General features: G+C 43.9%; 1 protein-coding gene across 9 annotated transcripts in view; it reads left to right on the forward strand.

The window, feature by feature from the left end:
- Nucleotides 1-17,993, forward strand: part of LOC121006028 (M1-specific T cell receptor beta chain-like) — a 961,123-nt gene that overhangs the window by 64,651 nt on the left and 878,479 nt on the right. Inside the window, exon 3 of one of the 9 annotated variants that reach the window (XM_040438920.1) lies at nt 10,841-10,845. The exons of the other annotated variants lie outside the window; for them this stretch is intronic. Within the exon in view, the coding sequence (XP_040294854.1) occupies nt 10,841-10,845 (5 nt within the window). The remainder of the gene's footprint in view (nt 1-10,840; nt 10,846-17,993) is intronic. 9 annotated transcript variants of the gene reach the window in all.

Raw genomic sequence — 17,993 nt, forward strand, 5'->3', positions numbered from 1 at the left:
AAGTTAGGGACTGTCGTCCAGTTGTCCCCTGTCATCAGGACTCGTGAGGCAAGTAGGCAGGGCCAGGGGTGAGGGTGGAGCGCAGTGGTCACTATCCTTCCCCCTGTGTGTGTGTGGACATGACCGTTACAGATTAACAGGCCCAATAACCACTGTATCATGAATCCTCTTACTACCCTGACTGACCATGTCTCTAACTTGACACAGATGGTGCAGGAGCTAGGAGAGAGACTCCGTTCTTGTGAGTTAGGGCAAGGTTCTTCTACTCCTCTGTCCTCCAGTCCACATTTTGAACCCCAGATCAAGCTCCCAGAACCCTTTTCTGGAGACCGGAAGAGGTTTCTCTCCTTTAAGGAGAATTGCAAACTCTACTTCCGTTTGCGCCCCGTGTCCTCCGGTCCCGAGAGCCAATGCGTGGGGATTATCATTTCTCTACTACAGGGTGATCCCCAGGACTGGGCATTTTTGTTACCTCCTGGGGCTAGTTGTCTAACTTCTGTGGAGGTTTTTTTTCAGGCCCTGGGTACCCTCTATGACGAACTCGACAGGGCCCTGGTAGCCGAGACGGCTCTTAGGGCACTGGTTCAGGGCCATCTCCCTGCGGAGGAGTATTGCACCCAATTCAGACGGTGGAGTGTCCCCTCAGGATGGAATGAACCAGCCCTGAAGAGTCAGTTTAGGTCTGGTCTATGTGATAATTTAAAAGATCTATTAGTCAATTACCAAATTCCTGAGACCCTAGAGGAGATGATGACCCTAGTTGTCCGACTTGACAGACGAGTTAGAGAGAGACGACAAGAACAACAGTTCTGTTCTCAGATGGTGGTCCAGCCAGAGGCCTTTTCCAGGGACAACACTGAGGTCTCCACCGAGGACCCATGCAGGTTGGCATGACCCGGGGTAATCTTCGTTGCAGACGCGGAGAGTGCTTCTACTGTGGAGATCCTGGCCATTGGATCAACAAGTGTCCTAAGAGGGTCCTCTCTGACAAGTCTCCTAAGGCAAGACAACTTAAAGACCAGTTACACCCTGATTTTTCTAAAGGTAAGCTTTTGGTACCCATAACAATTTCTCTGGGGGTTAATAAGTGGCCGGGTAAGGCCTTTATTGATTCCGGTTCAGCAGCCAGCTTTATTGACTTTGAGTTTGCTAGTAAATTAGGTATTCCTCTGTTTGCTTTACCAACACCTATCCATGTCATGGATATTGATGCTACTCCCCTGATTGGTGGTACGGTGAGGTTATGTACCTCTGAAATTTCTCTGTCCGTGGGTGTGTGCCACTCTGAGAGATGTTCTCTTCTAGTCCTGGAGAACCTACCGGTTGAGGTGGTACTAGGGTTGCCTTGGCTCCGTTTACATAACCCCACAATTGATTGGTCCAAAGGAGAGTTGGTAAAATGGGGACCTAAGTGTGACTCATGCTTATCCTTGGTCCAGGCTGGGGTTTCAGTAAGGTCTAATACATTACCCTCTGTTATTAAGGAATATTCTGATGTGTTCTCGTCCCTTACTCCAGAGGTTCTACCCCCCCATAGACCTTATGATTGCGCCATAGAGCTAATTGAGGGTGCCGAATTTCCTAAAGGTCGAATTTATAATCTTTCAGGGCCCGAACGCAAGGCTATGGAAGATTATATTAAGGAGAGCCTTGCTAAAGGGAATATTAGACCTTCAGTCTCTCCTATGGGAGCAGGGTTTTTCTTTGTTAAAAAGAAGGATGGTGGTCTTAGGCCTTGTATTGATTACCGGAGATTGAATAAAATCACTGTCCAAAATAGATACTCTCTCCCAATGATTCCGGATTTATTTAACCAGGTTTTGGGGGCAACCTGGTTTTCCAAGATTGACCTGAAAGGGGCATACAATCTAATCCGAATCAAGGAGGGAGACGAATGGAAGACAGCGTTCAATACTCCGATAGGACACTTTGAATATCAGGTGATGCCTTTTGGACTCAGCAATGCCCCAGCTGTGTTCCAAAACTTAATGAACGATATTCTTAGGGAGTTCTTAGGTAAATTTATTATTGTCTATCTTGATGACATTTTGATATTCTCTCCTGATTTCGAATCTCATGTGTCTCATGTCAAACAAGTATTAGAGGTGTTGAGGGAGAACCAGCTATCCGCTAAGCAAGAGAAATGTGTCTTTGGTGTACAGGAGATACTGTTTCTAGGGCATGTTTTGACTCCTCACGCCTTTAAGATGGATCCTGGTAAGGTTTTAGCAATTAAGGAATGGGTAAGGCCTTCATCCTTAACCATTTAAGGACCACAGGTTTATACCCCCCTAAAGACCAAGCCCTTTTTTACAAATCGGCACTCCACAACTTTAGCGGTTTATTGCTCGGTCATGCAACTTACCACCCAAATGAATTTTACCTCCTTTTCTTCTCACTAATAGAGCTTTCATTTGGTGGTATTTCATTGCTGCTGACATTTTTACTTTTTTTGTTATTAATCGAAATTTAACGATTTTTTTGCAAAAAAATGACATTTTTCACTTTCAGTTGTAAAATTTTGCAAAAAAAACGAGATCCATATATAAATTTTGCTCTAAATTTATTGTTCTACATGTCTTTGATAAAAAAAAAATGTTTGGGTAAAAAAAAAATGGTTTGGGTAAAAGTTATAGCGTTTACAAACTATGGTACAAAAATGTGAATTTCCGCTTTTTGAAGCAGCTCTGACTTTCTGAGCACCTGTCATGTTTCCTGAGGTTCTACAATGGCCAGACAGTACAAACACCCCACAAATGACCACATTTCGGAAAGTAGACACCCTAAGGTATTCGCTGATGGGCATAGTGAGTTCATAGAACTTTTTATTTTTTGTCACAAGTTAGCGGAAAATGATGATTTCTTTTTTTTTTCTTACAAAGTCTCATATTCCACTAACTTGTGACAAAAAATAAAAGCTTCCATGAACTCACTATGCCCATCAGCGAATACCTTGGGATGTCTTCTTTCCAAAATGGGGTCACTTGTGGGGTAGTTATACTGCCCTGGCATTCTAGGGGCCCAAATGTGTGGTAAGGAGTTTGAAATCAAATTCTGTAAAAAATGGCTGGTGAAATCCGAAAGGTGCTCTTTGGAATGTGGGCCCCTTTGCCCACCTAGGCTGCAAAAAAGTGTCACACATGTGGTATCTCCGTATTCAGGAGAAGTTGGGGAATGTGTTTTGGGGTGTCATTTTACATATACCCATGCTGGGTGAGAGAAATATCTTGGCAAAAGACAACTTTTCCCATTTTTTTATACAAAGTTGGCATTTGACCAAGATATTTCTCTCACCCAGCATGGGTATATGTAAAATGACACCCCAAAACACATTCCCCAACTTCTCCTGAGTACGGCGATACCAGATGTGTGACACTTTTTTTGCAGCCTAGATGCGCAAAGGTGCCCAAATTCCTTTTAGGAGGGCATTTTTAGACATTTGGATACCAGACTTCTTCTCACGCTTTGGGGCCCCTAGAATGCCAGGGCAGTATAAATACCCCACATGTGACCCCATTTTGGAAAGAAGACACCCCAAGGTATTCAATGAGGGGCATGGCGAGTTCATAGAAATTTTTTTTTTTTGGCACAAGTTAGCGGAAATTGATATTTTTTATTTTTTTCTCACAAAGTCTCCCTTTCCGCTAACTTGGGACAAAAATTTAAATCTTTCATGGACTCAATATGCCCCTCACGGAAAACCTGGGGGTGTCTTCTTTCCGAAATGGGGTCACATGTGGGGTATTTATACTGCCCTGGCATTCTAGGGGCCCTAAAGCGTGAGAAGAAGTCTGGAATATAAATGTCTAAAAAATTTTACGCATTTGGATTCCGTGAGGGGTATGGTGAGTTCATGTGAGATTTAATTTTTTGACACAAGTTAGTGGAATATGAGACTTTGTAAGAAAAAAAAATAAATTTCCGCTAACTTGGGCCAAAAAAATGTCTGAATGGAGCCTTACAGAGGGGTGATCAATGACAGGGGGGTGATCAATGACAGGGGGGTGATCAATGACAGGGGGGTGATCAGGGAGTCTATATTGGGTGATCACCCCCCTGTCATTGATCACCCCCCTATAAGGCTCCATTCAGATGTCCGTATGTGTTTTGCGGATCCGATCCATGTATCCGTGGATCCGTAAAAATCATACAGACATCTGAATGCAGCCTGACAGGGGGGGTGATCAATGACAGGGGGGTGATCAGGGAGTCTATATGGGGTGATCACCCCCCCTGGAAGGCTCCAGGGAGACGCCTGTATGTGTTTTGCGGATCCGATCCATCTATCAGTGGATCCGTAAAAATCATGCGGACGTCTGAATGGAGCTTTACAGGGGGGTGATCAATGACAGGGGGGTAATCAATGACAGGGGGGTGATCAGGGAGTCTATATGGGGTGATCACCACAGTCATTGATCACGCCCCTGTAAGGCTCCATTCAGACGTCCGTATGCGTTTTGCGGATCCGATCCATCTATCAGTGGATCCGTAAAAATCATGCGGACGTCTGAATGGAGCTTTACAGGGGGTTATCAATGACAGGGGGGTAATCAATGATAGGGGGGTGATGAGGGAGTCTATATGGGGTGATCACCACAGTCATTGATCACGCCCCTGTAAGGCTCCATTCAGACGTCCGTATGCGTTTTGCGGATCCGATCCATCTATCAGTGGATCCGTAAAAATCATGCGGACGTCTGAATGGAGCTTTACAGGGGTGTGATCAATGACAGGGGGGTAATCAATGACAGGGGGGTGATCAATGACAGGGGGGGTGATCAATGACAGGGGGGTGATCAGGGAGTCTATATGGGGTGATCACCACAGTCATTGATCACGCCCCTGTAAGGCTCCATTCAGACGTCCGTATGCGTTTTGCGGATCCGATCCATCTATCAGTGGATCCGTAAAAGTCATGCGGACGTCTGAATGGAGCTTTACAGGGGTGTGATCAATGACAGGGGGGTAATCAATGACAGGGGGGTGATCAGGGAGTCTATATGGGGTGATCAGGGGTTATCAGGGGCTAATAAGGGGTTAATAAGTGCCGGGGGGTGGTGTAGTGTAGTGTAGTGGTGCTTGGTGCTACTTTACTGAGCTACCTGTGTCCTCTGGTGGTCGATCCAAACAAAGGGGACCACCAGAGGACCAGGTAGCAGGTATATTAGACGCTGTTACCAAAACAGCGTCTAATATACCTGTTAGGGGTTAAAAAAATCACATCTCCAGCCTGCCAGCGAACGATCGTCGCTGGTAGGCTGGAGATCAACTCTCTTACCTTCCGTTCCTGTGAGCGCGCGCGCCTGTGTGCACGCGTTCACAGGAAATCTCGGCTCACGCGAGATGACGCCAATCGGCGTTAGTGTGACCTGGGAGCGCCGCAGAGATGATGCCTTTCGGCGTTAGCGTGACGGTAAGTGGTTAAAGGCTTTACAACGGTTTTTGGGTTTCGCTAATTACTACCGTAAATTTATCATGAATTTTTCTGTAATTGCTAAGCCATTAACCGACCTTACTAAGAAAGGGGCGGATTTGGAGAATTGGTCTACCAAGGCCATTTCTTCATTTGAAGCATTAAAAAAGGCATTCAGTAGCGCTCCCATTCTGATCCAGCCTGATCAGGAGAAACCTTTTATTGTGGAGGTGGATGCGTCCGAGGACGGCGCAGGAGCAGTCCTTTCACAAGGTCCTGCTAGCCTCACTAATCTGAGACCGTGTGCCTTCTTCTCTAGGAAATTCTCTCCCACGGAGAGAAACTACGACATAGGGAATAGGGAGCTGCTGGCTATTAAATGGGCATTTGAGGAGTGGAGACATTTTTTGGAGGGGGCAAGGCATCGAGTAACGGTTGTCACTGATCATAAAAACCTAATGTTTCTCGAGTCTGCTAAGAGGTTGAATCCCCGACAAGCCCGATGGGCTCTGTTTTTTACCCGTTTTGATTTCTCCATTACGTTCAGGCCGGGAAGTAAAAATGTGAAGGCAGACGCATTATCTCGGAGCTTCCATGCTTTTCAACCCACTGAGATGCCGCCTGAATCCATCCTACCAGCAAACATCTTCTTAGCGGCTCTAACCCAGGATATCTCGGCTCGCATTAGGTCTGAACAACATCTGGCACCGGCATCCACCCCAACAGATAAGTTGTTTGTTCCCGTACAATTTAGTCTCCAGCTGTTGGGTGAGTGTCACGATTCTGCCTTTTGTGGACATCCGGGTTTTGAGGGCACTAAGGATCTGGTTTCTAGATCTTATTGGTGGCCCACTCTGACCAGGGATGTCAAGTCCTACGTGTCAGCCTGTGAGGTTTGTGCCAGGTCTAAGACACCTAGGACTCGCCCTGCTGGTAACCTACGACCCCTACCCATTCCCAGTAGACCCTGGTCCCATATCTCGATGGACTTTATAACTGACCTACCGCTGGCGGAGGGTAAGACTGTGGTTTGGGTAGTGGTCGATAGGTTTAGCAAGATGGTTCATTTCATTCCCTTGTCTAAACCTCCGAATGCTAAAACCCTGGCGTCTATTTTTGTGAGAGAGATTGTTCGTTTACATGGCATCCCGGAAAATATTGTTTCAGACAGGGGTGTGCAGTTTGTGTCCAAATTCTGGAGGGCCTTATGTCAAAGATGTAAAATTTAGTTGTCTTTTTCTTCCTCCTACCATCCTGAGAGTAATGGGCAGACTGAACGCCTTAATCAGTCTGCGGAACAATTCCTGAGGTTGTATGTTGCTGATGACCAGCAATTATGGGTCAAATTCCTTCCGTTGGCTGAATTTGCTTTGAATAACCGTGTCAATTCTTCTGCTGGGGTCTCCCCTTTCTTTTGTAACCATGGTTTTTATCCCCATTTTCATTCTGGGTCGTCCGTCTCCTCCTCTAACCCTGAAGCTGATAAACTCTCCTCCGAACTGTGCACAGTTTGGGCCCGGGTTCAATCGAACCTAGAAAAGCCTCAAAGTTCTCAAAAACTCAAGGCCGATAGGAGACGTTCAAGGGGGGTAAACTTTCAGGTTGGGGATAAAGTATGGTTGTCCTCCAAGAATCTATCTCTCAAGGTAGCTTCTAGAAAATTTGCTCCTCGTTTTATTGGACCATATAAGATCACGGAGGTGATTAACCGGTATCATTTAGGTTGGAGCTGACCAAGTCATTCCACATTCATAATGTGTTCCATAAATCTCTACTTAAAAAATATTTTAAACCAGTAGTACCATCAAAAGCCTCGCCTCCGCCGGTTCTTGTTAATGATGCTGTCGAGTATGTCGTGTCGTCAGGAAGGTGCGTAACTCCTTGCAGTACCTGATTCACTGGAAGGGGTATGGACCCGAAGAGAGATCTTGGGTACCTGCCAGGGAGGTTCATTCTCCTAGACTGGTTCGTAAATTTCATTTAGAACACCCTGAAAAGCCATCGCCTGAAGTCTTGGGTCCGGTGGCCCCTCGTAAAAGGGGGGGGTACTGTAACGGGGTTCCGAAGGTGCACTCGGTCCCCCATTGCCCGCAGAACTGTTGCTTAGCTTTGGGAATGAGGATCTGTGTTTGACCTCCTTCCCAGGACGGCTTTACTGCTGGATGGCTTCCTGCTCCTAAGTCTGCCTTGAGCGCCGAGCTGATCACTCGGTGCTCAACTGGTTGGTCTGTCGGTCATGTGACGCTGGCCACGTCACATGACCCTCACTCCCCACTATAAATACAGGCAGCCTGCTAGCCACAGGTTGCCTATTAATTCTAGGTTCCTGGCTATTTGTTGGACTACTGAATACTCACCTGATCCTGTTCCCTGACGATCCTTTGCCTGCTCCTCCTGTACTGCGCATCCCTCCTGGTATTGTGACCTCGGCTCCCACCTGACTACTCTTTGCGAACTCCTCTGGTACTTCTCTACTCTCTTGGTATTTGACCCTGGCTTATCCTGACCATTCTTTGCTTAACCCTTTGTACTGCGCAGCTCTCTTGGTTCTGACCCGGTCCGTTCACGTTCCGTATTTTGTCTTTTCTGTCTTCCCTGCACATATCCTAAGTTAGGGACTGTCGTCCAGTTGTCCCCTGTCATCAGGACTCATGAGGCAAGTAGGCAGGGCCAGGGGTGAGGGTGGAGCGCAGTGGTCACTATCCTTCCCCCTGTGTGTGTGTGGACGTGACCGTTACAATTACTGTGCCTCATAATTAATGGGCAGTCTAATATATCACCATCTGCATCTTGTTGAACTGCTGACACATTTGCAGTTAAATTGCTTAACGCTCAATTTCACCTTAATACACACAGGTAGATTGCTGCCACTCTTTGGTTATTGATGCAGTAATCACATATATATGCATCTTAGTTAAATTGACAGGGCCAGTGCATGGAGATCATAGGGGGAGTTTTTTGAGACTGTAGGGAAAGCATACATAGACAGCAGGGACACTGCAGGTTAAGTGTAATTGCCACTTGCATCTTGTTGAACTGCTACTACATGCATAGTTAATCAGTTAGTTTATACATAGACTTACTGTGCCTTAGTATTAAAGGACAGTCTAATATATTGTTATGTACATCTTCTTGAACTGCTACCACATTCACAGTTAATCCTCTACTTTATACATAGACTTATTGTGCCTCAATATTAACCCCTTAAGGACACAGCCTTATTACACCTTAGGACCAGGCCATTTTTTGCAAATCTGACCAGTGTCACTTTAAGTGCTGATAACTTTAAAACGCTTTGACTTATACAGGCCGTTCTGAGATTGTTTTTTCATCACATATTGTACTTCATGACACTGGTAAAATGAAGTAAAAAAAATTAAATTTTTTTTGCACCAAAAAATACCTAATTTAACAAAAATTTGAAATAATTAGCAAATTTCAAAGTTTCAGTTTCTCTACTTCTGTAATACATAGTAATACCCCTAAAAATTGTGATGAATTTACATTCCCCATATGTCTACTTCATGTTTGAATTATTTTGGGAATGATATTTTATTTTTTGGGGATGTTACAAGGCTTAGAAGTTTAGAAGCAAATCTTGAAATTTTTCAGAAATTTACAAAAACCCAATTTTTAGGGACCACTACAGCTCTGAAGTCACTTTGCGAGGCTTACATAATAGAAACCACCCAAAAATGACCCCATTCTATAAACTACACCCTCAAGGTATTCAAAACTGATTTTACAAACTTCGTTAACCCTTTAGGTGTTGCACAAGAGTTATTGGCAAATGGAGATGAAATTTGAGAATCTCATTTTTTTGCCAAATTTTCCATTTTAACCCATTTTTTCCACTAACAAATCAAGGGTTAACAGCCAAACAAGACTGTATCTTTATTGCCCTGACTCTGCCGTTTACAGAAACACCCCATATGTGGCCGTAAACTACTGTACGGCCACACAGCGGGGCGTAGAGTGAAAGGTGCACCATATGGTTTTTGGAAGGCAGGTTTTGCTGGACTGGTTTTTTGACACCATGTACCATTTGAAGCCCCCCTGATGCACCCCTAGAGTAGAAACTCCATAAAAGTGACCCCATCTAAGAAACTACACCCCTCAAGATATTCAAAACTGATCTTACAAACTTTGTTAACCCTTTAGGTGTTGCACAAGATTTAATGGAAAATAGAGATACAATTTCAAAATTTCACTTTTTTGGCAGATTTTCCATTTTAATATTTTTTTTCCAGTTACAAAGCAAGGGTTAACAGCCAAACAAAACTCATTATTTATGGCCCTGATTCTGTAGTTTACAGAAACACCCCATATGTGGTCGTAAACTGCTGTACGGGCACACGGCAGGGCGCAGAAGGAAAGGAATGCCATACGGTTTTTGGAAGGCAGATTTTGCTGGACTGTTTTTTTTTACACCATGTCCCATTTGAAGCCCCCCTGATGCACCCCTAGAGTAGAAACTCCATAAAAGTGACCCCATCTAAGAAACTACACCCCTCAAGGTATTCAAAACTGATTTTACAAACTTTGTTAACCCTTTAGGTGTTGCACAAGATTTAATGGAAAATAGAGATACAATTTCAAAATTTCACTTTTTGGGCAGATTTTCCATTTTAATATTTTTTTTCCAGTTACAAAGCAAGGGTGAACAGCCAAACAAAACTCATTATTTATGGCCCTGATTCTGTAGTTTACAGAAACACCCCATATGTGGTCGTAAACTGCTGTACGGGCACACGGGAGGGCGCAGAAGGAAAGGAATGCCATACGGTTTTTGGAAGGCAGATTTTGCTGGACTGGTTTTTTTGACACCATGTCCCATTTGAAGCCCCCCTGATGCACCCCTAGAGTAGAAACTCCAAAAAAAGACCCCATTTTGGAAACTACGGGATAGGGTGGCAGTTTTGTTGGTACTAGTTTAGGGTACATATGATTTTTGGTTGCTCTATATTACACTGTTTGTGTGCAAGGTAACAAGAAATAGCTTTTTTGGCACCGTTTTTTTATTTTTTTATTTACAACATTCATCTGGCAGGTTAGATCATGTGGTAATTTTATAGAGCAGGTTGTCACGGACGCGGCGATACCTAATATGTATACAATTTTTTTTATTTATGTAAGTTTTACACAATGAATTAATTTTTAAAACAAAAAAAAGTTTTATTGTCTCCATAGTCTAAGAGCCATAGTTTTTTCAGTTTTTGGGCGATTATCTTAAGTAGGGTCTCATTTTTTGCAGGATGAGATGACAGTTTGATTGGCATTATTTTGGGGTGCATATGACTTTTTGATTGCTTGCTATTACACTTTTTGTGACGTAAGATGACAAAAAATTGCTTTTTTTACACCGTTTTTATTTTTATTTTTTTACGGTGGTCACCTGAGGGGTTAGGTCATGTGATATTTTTATAGAGCCGGTCGATACGGACGTGGCGATACCTAATATGTATACAATTTTTTTTATTTATGTAAGTTTTACACAATGAATTAATTTTTAAAACAAAAAAAAGTTTTATTGTCTCCATAGTCTAAGAGCCATAGTTTTTTCAGTTTTTGGGCGATTATCTTAAGTAGGGTCTCATTTTTTGCAGGATGAGATGACAGTTTGATTGGCATTATTTTGGGGTGCATATGACTTTTTGATTGCTTGCTATTACACTTTTTGTGACGTAAGATGACAAAAAATTGCTTTTTTTACACCGTTTTTATTTTTATTTTTTTACGGTGGTCACCTGAGGGGTTAGGTCATGTGATATTTTTATAGAGCCGGTCGATACGGACGTGGCGATACCTAATATGTATACTTTTTTTTTATTTATGTAAGTTTTACAATGATTTCATTTTTGAAACAAAAAAAATCATGTTTTAGTGTTTCCATAGTCTAAGAGCCATAGTTTTTTCAGTTTTTGGGCGATTATCTTGGGTAGGGTAGGATTTTTGCGGGATGAGATGACGGTTTGATTGGTACTATTTTGGCGTACATACGACTTTTTTGATCACTTTTATTACCTTTTTTGGGAAGTAAGGTGGGCAAAATTTAAATTTCATCATAGTTTTTTATTTTTTATTTTTATGGCGTTCACCGTTCGGGTAAAGTAACATGACCGTTTTATAGGTCAGGTCGTTACGGACGCGGCGATACCAAACATGTGTAGGGAATTTTATTTTTTTCATTTTTAATCAGTGATAAATGTGTTTTTTGATTTTTACTTTATTTTCACTTTTTTTCACTTTTTTTTTGACCCAGACCCACTTGGTTCTTGAAGATCCAGTGGGTCTGATGTCTGTATAATACAGTACAGTACACTATATATTGTACTGTACTGTATTTTACACTTTGTCTGAACAGATCTATGCCTTTTAGCACAGATCTGTTCAGCACCATGGACAGCAGGATGCCTGAGACGGCGTCCTGTTGCCATGGGAACCTTCCCCGTCTGCTCAGTAGTGGTCAGAACTGCGCAGACAGGGAAGGGTGAGGACGGGGCTGTCGGGGGGCTGTCTGGGGGCTCTCTCCCTCTCCTTCGGGGGGCTGCAAAGGCACAGCAGCCCCCCGATGGGAGAGGGAGGGAGCTCACTGAGCTGTTAACCTTTTCCATACAGCGGTCCGTACGGACCGCGGTATGGAAAGGGTTAAACGGCTGACATCGCATCGCAGATGTTAGCCGTTTATACCAGGGTGTCAGCAATGTGCTGGCATCCTGGTATACCCACTAACCACCAACGATTTTTCTAGGGGAGGCGGGCGGGGGATCGCGATCCCGCCTGCCGCACCGCCCGCCTCCCGCACCGCCCGCACTGCCCACACCGCCCGCAACCCTCCCCCTGCACCTCCCACTAGGATAAAATCACTCAGGGGTGCAGGGGGGGGATACAGATATATTTTAGGAATACTAAAGTTTCTGATCCCCGCGGTCATGTACGCCCTGTGTCCTTAAGTACCAGGGCACAAGGGCGTACCTGTACGCCCTATGTCCTTAAGGGGTTAAAGGTCTGTCTAATATATTGCCATGCGTGTCTTAATGAACTGCTGCTACATACATAGTTATTCTGTTAGTTGATACATAGACTTACTGTGCCTCAGTATTTAAGGGTGGTATAATATATTGCCATATGCATCTTGTTCATTTGCTGCCACTTTCAGTATTTCTTAATGCTGCTGATGGACAGGTCTACCCCCTGGTGTAACTTCCACGTTAGCCAGTGGCAGCTCATGCATTACATGTGCTGTTTGCTCAGGCCCTTTAATCAGGCCACTTTATTTATCAAACACCAAAACTAATTCCCATATAAATATATCAGACCCATATATGATCAAAATATATATTTTTTTATGTACAATTTTTTTTTGTCTATCAATTTTGCAGCTGTTTTGCTACTAATGACAATATCTATTTATTTATTTATTTATTTTTGTTGCTGACCGCACATCTGCACTTGCACTTTATTTTTTGACCCGCGATCATGCACCACCAGCCCTAGTGCTTTTTTAATTTTGTTTTTAACCTTGTGTCTTGTCAATCATGTGTACTACATTATAATAAAATTGTGTATGGTTTGATTACATCCTGTGTTGGTACATTATTTCATATGATCCAGTTAGTATCCATATATTCTTTTAGGTGTTGACACTTTATTTAGCAGTCAGTAGAAATATGGGATGAATATTGTCATTCCACTCCTTCACATCCTGGAGGGGATGCTGACAAATATGATTTGGCGAGGGGACAGAAGATGTGGATCCTACATTTCACTTCGAGGAGCAAGAGGAGCTGAAGGGTGTCGATGAAGGCAACGCTAATGACCCTGTTATGAGGCCACTATCTTACATGTTACTGCCACTGCTGTTGGCCCTTATCCTCTCTCTGTTATGAGGCCATATTTTCCCTGTTTGTCTGTGTTGCCATCACCGTTTATTTCTTCATTCTCCTGATCTGTTAGAAGAACAGGAATAATCCTGTATTTTAACTATCCATAAGGCCTCTTTCACACGGTCAGTATATGATCAGCATTTAATCAGTATTTGTAAGCAAAAATCAGAAGTGGGTCCAAAACACAGATGAGATGCAAATATTTCCATTACATTTTATCTCTGTTTTGGACCCACTCCTGTTTTTGGCTTGCACATACTGATCAAACACTGATGCAAAATACTGAACAAATTCTGCATGCAGAACTTTATTTCTTGTTGAAAAAACTTATTTCAGATGTAAAAAGCCAAAACGGATGCAAATTGAGCATAAGGCCTGTTTCACACGGTCAGTGTTTTGCATCAGTATTTGAAAGCCAAAAACAGGAGTGGGTCCAAATCACAGAAGTGATGCAAATATTTATATAAAATTTTTTCTTTGTTTTGAAACCACTCCTGGTTTTTTCTTGCAAATACTGATCAAATACTAACAATCTAAAAGAGGCTTTATGGATGCTCAAAATACAGTCTTCTAGTTTTTTTTTAGTTTTTTTGTCCTTTTGACGGATCAGAAGAACAGAAAAATAAACAGTGATATGAACACAGCCTTACTGCCATTGCTGCTGCCCCCTCTACCCACTCTGGCATGGGGCCATTATTGTTCCTGTTACTGCCACTGCTGTTGACACAATCCCCACTTTGTTATGGCATTACTATTGTCCCCGCTACTTGAATCTGTGGGTAATGATCTGTTAAGTCTACGGTGATAAATTAGCCATGACGCTAACATTGACCTGTAATACTGATGCACAATAAATCTACAGCTAACAAAAGGGATTAAAAAGTATATGTTTGGACTGCCACAAAATGAATTAAAGGGGTTGTCCGGGTTTAGAGCTGAACCCGGACATACCCAGAATTTTCTCCTTGCAGTCCCCCTGACAAGAGCTTCATAGCAGTACATGCTCCTATGCTCTCCTTTGCCCTGCGCTAAATCGCACAGGGAAAAGGCATTTTGTGGAGTTACGGTGACAAACCAGGCTCTCCTTTGGGCTGCCAGACGGATGCTTCCACCCAGCAGTGACCCCAGTTACGTCACCGGCACTGATGTGCGGGCTTTAGCGCTGCCCTAACCTGTAAAACGGCTAGGGAAGCGCTAAAGCCCGAACATCAGAACTGGTGATGTCACCGAACACATAGCTGGGCAGAAGCCTCTGCCCAGCAGAGTGTTATAGTAAATGAAACGGCCCTTGCCCTGTGCGATCCTTCACAGGGCAAGGGAGAGCATCGGAGAATGAACTACATCCGATGTTCATGTCAGGGGGGCTGCCTGGGTGAAATTATGGGTATATACATTTTTTTTTTCTCTACTACTTTATTGGCACTGCCTTAATTTCTTTATTTTGTTAGTAGCCATTTGGACACAGCTCCTGCAGGGACGCACATAGGTTTTTGGCTTTACTGAAGTGTGCTTGTCACGAGTTGGAGGTCCCAGGAGAGACCACCGCGTCGTCAAGCAATAAACAAACGGAAATCAGGTACAGACACACAAGAGTTTATTGCACAAAAAAAAACCAGGGAAGGAAGCACAGACAAAACATGAGCTCTATGTACCGTCAGCACAGTGAGAGAAAACCCCCACTGCGCCACTGTCTAGTAATACTCCAGAGGGGCGTGACTAAGCAACTCCTGGTATTCACTAGGGCCCCAGATGGTAGGGTTAGGCTTTGCAGCAGGAAGTTGCCAGGGTCCACTCTGGAGCGTGAACTAGACAGTGACAGCAAGAACCAATGGACAACAGGTACCAGACGGTACCGACGGCACATAGGCAAACATAACATAGACAGGCAAACACAAACAGGGCAACTAATAACACAAGCAGGAGTACATAGCAAGGAAACAGGAGTGACAATGAGCAGAGAAGGACTTGCTCCACCAGTAGTAAACTGCATGGCCTTGCGCATGGCACTCTGCTGCAAAGAAAGGTGCAGCAAGGACTTGCTGAACAGAGACATGAATACACACAAGGTAACTAAAACATAACAGCAGAACACAGGATAGAGGACATCAAAGAGGACGTCAATGAACAAGTAGGGAAACCCACAGAGCACAGACAGTCAGACACGGATCCCATGGGTCAGCAGCATGGGAGAGAGTACAAACCAGGAGCAGGACAGGACAAGACAACACACCAGGAGAGCTGACCCAGAACTGAGGAACCACAAATGACACACAGGAATGGAACTGCAGCGAGAGCATAGACAGAAGGTCACAGCCAAAGGTAACGACTGTGACAGTGCTGTCTGCTATGACAAATAAAATTTCTTGTTGAACTTTGGCCAAATCAAAATTTTCAAAACTTCGCTCCTCATGCTGGTAACGGAAAATAATGGAATTGATATACCGGAAACCAAACAGAAACTTTTTCGTTTTAATCCATCAGCATTCCATCTGGTTTCCTTTATATATATATATACACTGCTCAAAAAAATAAAGGGAACACTTAAACAACACAATGTAACTCCAAGTCAATCACACTTCTGTGAAATCAAACTGTCCACTTAGGAAGCAACACTGAGTGACAATAAATTTCACATGCTGTTGTGCAAATGGGATAGACAACAGGTGGAAATTATAGGCAATTAGCAAGACACCCCCAATAAAGGAGTGGTTCTGCAGGTGGTGACCTGACCACTTCTCAGTTCCTATGCTTCCTGGCTGATGTTTTGGTCACTTTTGAATGCTGGCGGTGCTTTCACTCTAGTGGTAGCATGAGACGGAGTCTACAACCCACACAAGTGGCTCAGGTAGTGCAGCTTATCCAGGATGGCACATCAATGCGAGCTGTGGCAAGAAGGTTTGCTGTGTCTGTCAGCGTAGTGTCCAGAGCATGGAGGCGCTACCAGGAGACAGGCCAGTACATCAGGAGACGTGGAGGAGGCCGTAGGAGGGCAACAACCCAGCAGCAGGACCACTACCTCCGCCTTTGTGCAAGGAGGAACAGGAGGAGCACTGCTAGAGCCCTGCAAAATGATCTCCAGCAGGCCACAAATGTGCATGTGTCTGCTCAAACGGTCAGAAACAGACTCCATGAGGGTGATATGAGGGCCCGACGTCCACAGGTGGGGGTTGGGCTTACAGCCCAACACCGTGCAGGACGTTTGGCATTTGCCAGAAAACACTAAGATTGGCAAATTCGCCACTGGCGCCCTGTGCTCTTGACAGATGAAAGCAGGTTCACACTGAGCACATGTGACAGACGTGACAGAGTCTGGAGACGCCGTGGAGAACGTTCTGCTGCCTGCAACATCCTCCAGCATGACCGGTTTGACATTAGGTCAGTAATGGTGTGGGGTGGCATTTCTTTGGAGGGCCGCACAGCCCTCAATGTGCTCGCCAGAGGTAGCCTGACTGCCATTAGGTACCAAGATGAGATCCTCAGACCCCTTGTGAGACCATATGCCGGTGCGGTTGGCCCTGGGTTCCTCCTAATGCAAGACAATGCTAGACCTCATGTGGCTGGAGTGTGTCAGCAGTTCCTGCAAGACGAAGGCATTGATGCTATGGACTGGCCCGCCCGTTCCCCAGACCTGAATCCAATTGAGCACATCTGGGACATCATGTCTCGCTCTATCCACCAACGTCACGTTCCACCACAGACTGTCCAGGAGTTGGCAGATGCTTTAGTCCAGGTCTGGGAGGAGATCCCTCAGGAGACTGTCCGCCACCTCATCAGGAGCATGCACAGGCGTTGTAGGGAGGTCATACAGGCACGTGGAGGCCACACACACTACTGAGCCTCATTTTGACTTGTTTTAAGGACATTACATCAAAGTTGGATCAGCCTGTAGTGTGTTTTTCCACTTTAATTTTGAGGGTGACTCCAAATCCAGACCTCCATGGGTTAAAAAATTTGATTTCCATTTTTTTTTTTGTGTGATTTTGTTGTCAGCACATTCAACTATGTAAAGAACAAAGTATTTCAGAAGAATATTTAATTAATTCAGATCTAGGATGTGTTATTTTTGTGTTCCCTTTATTTTTTTGAGCAGTGTATATATATGAGGACAGATTAAAACACAAAAGTTTCCATTTGGTTTCCGGTACATCAATTCCATTATTTTCCGTTCTAGGTATGACATAAAAGAAAGCTATAACGGATTTGAAAATGATTATGTGAACCTTCCCCCTGTTTAAATAAATTGAACCCCCTCAAAAACATATAAATTCTGACCATGTGGAAACGAAATATATGTAAATGGACGATTAAGGGTTGCTGCTAAATGTAACCTTAATAGACACTGGTAGATTGCTGCCATACCGTGGGTATTGCTGCAGTAATTACAGTATTAAAAAATTTTTATCCCCCCAAATTTCACGTTAATACACACAGGTGGATTGCTGCCACACCTTGGGTATTGCTGCACAAATCATAAATATATTAAATTGAACATCACAAAAAATAGTATTTCTGTGAAAATTGGGGTAAAAATTAAAATATTTGCTTGCAAGTAGCTGTTTTTGAGGTCTGCATTGGCAGGATACCAGGAACAGCCAGCCACAGCTCCTTTCATCTCTCTGCCTACCTATCAGCTGCCCTGCTTGTCTGTTTGTATTATACAAATGACACACAATTCTTCTTTAGAATACTAGCCT

The sequence above is a fragment of the Bufo bufo genome, chromosome 6 (genome assembly GCF_905171765.1).
Source record: "Bufo bufo chromosome 6, aBufBuf1.1, whole genome shotgun sequence".
Classification (NCBI taxonomy): Eukaryota; Metazoa; Chordata; class Amphibia; order Anura; family Bufonidae; genus Bufo; species Bufo bufo.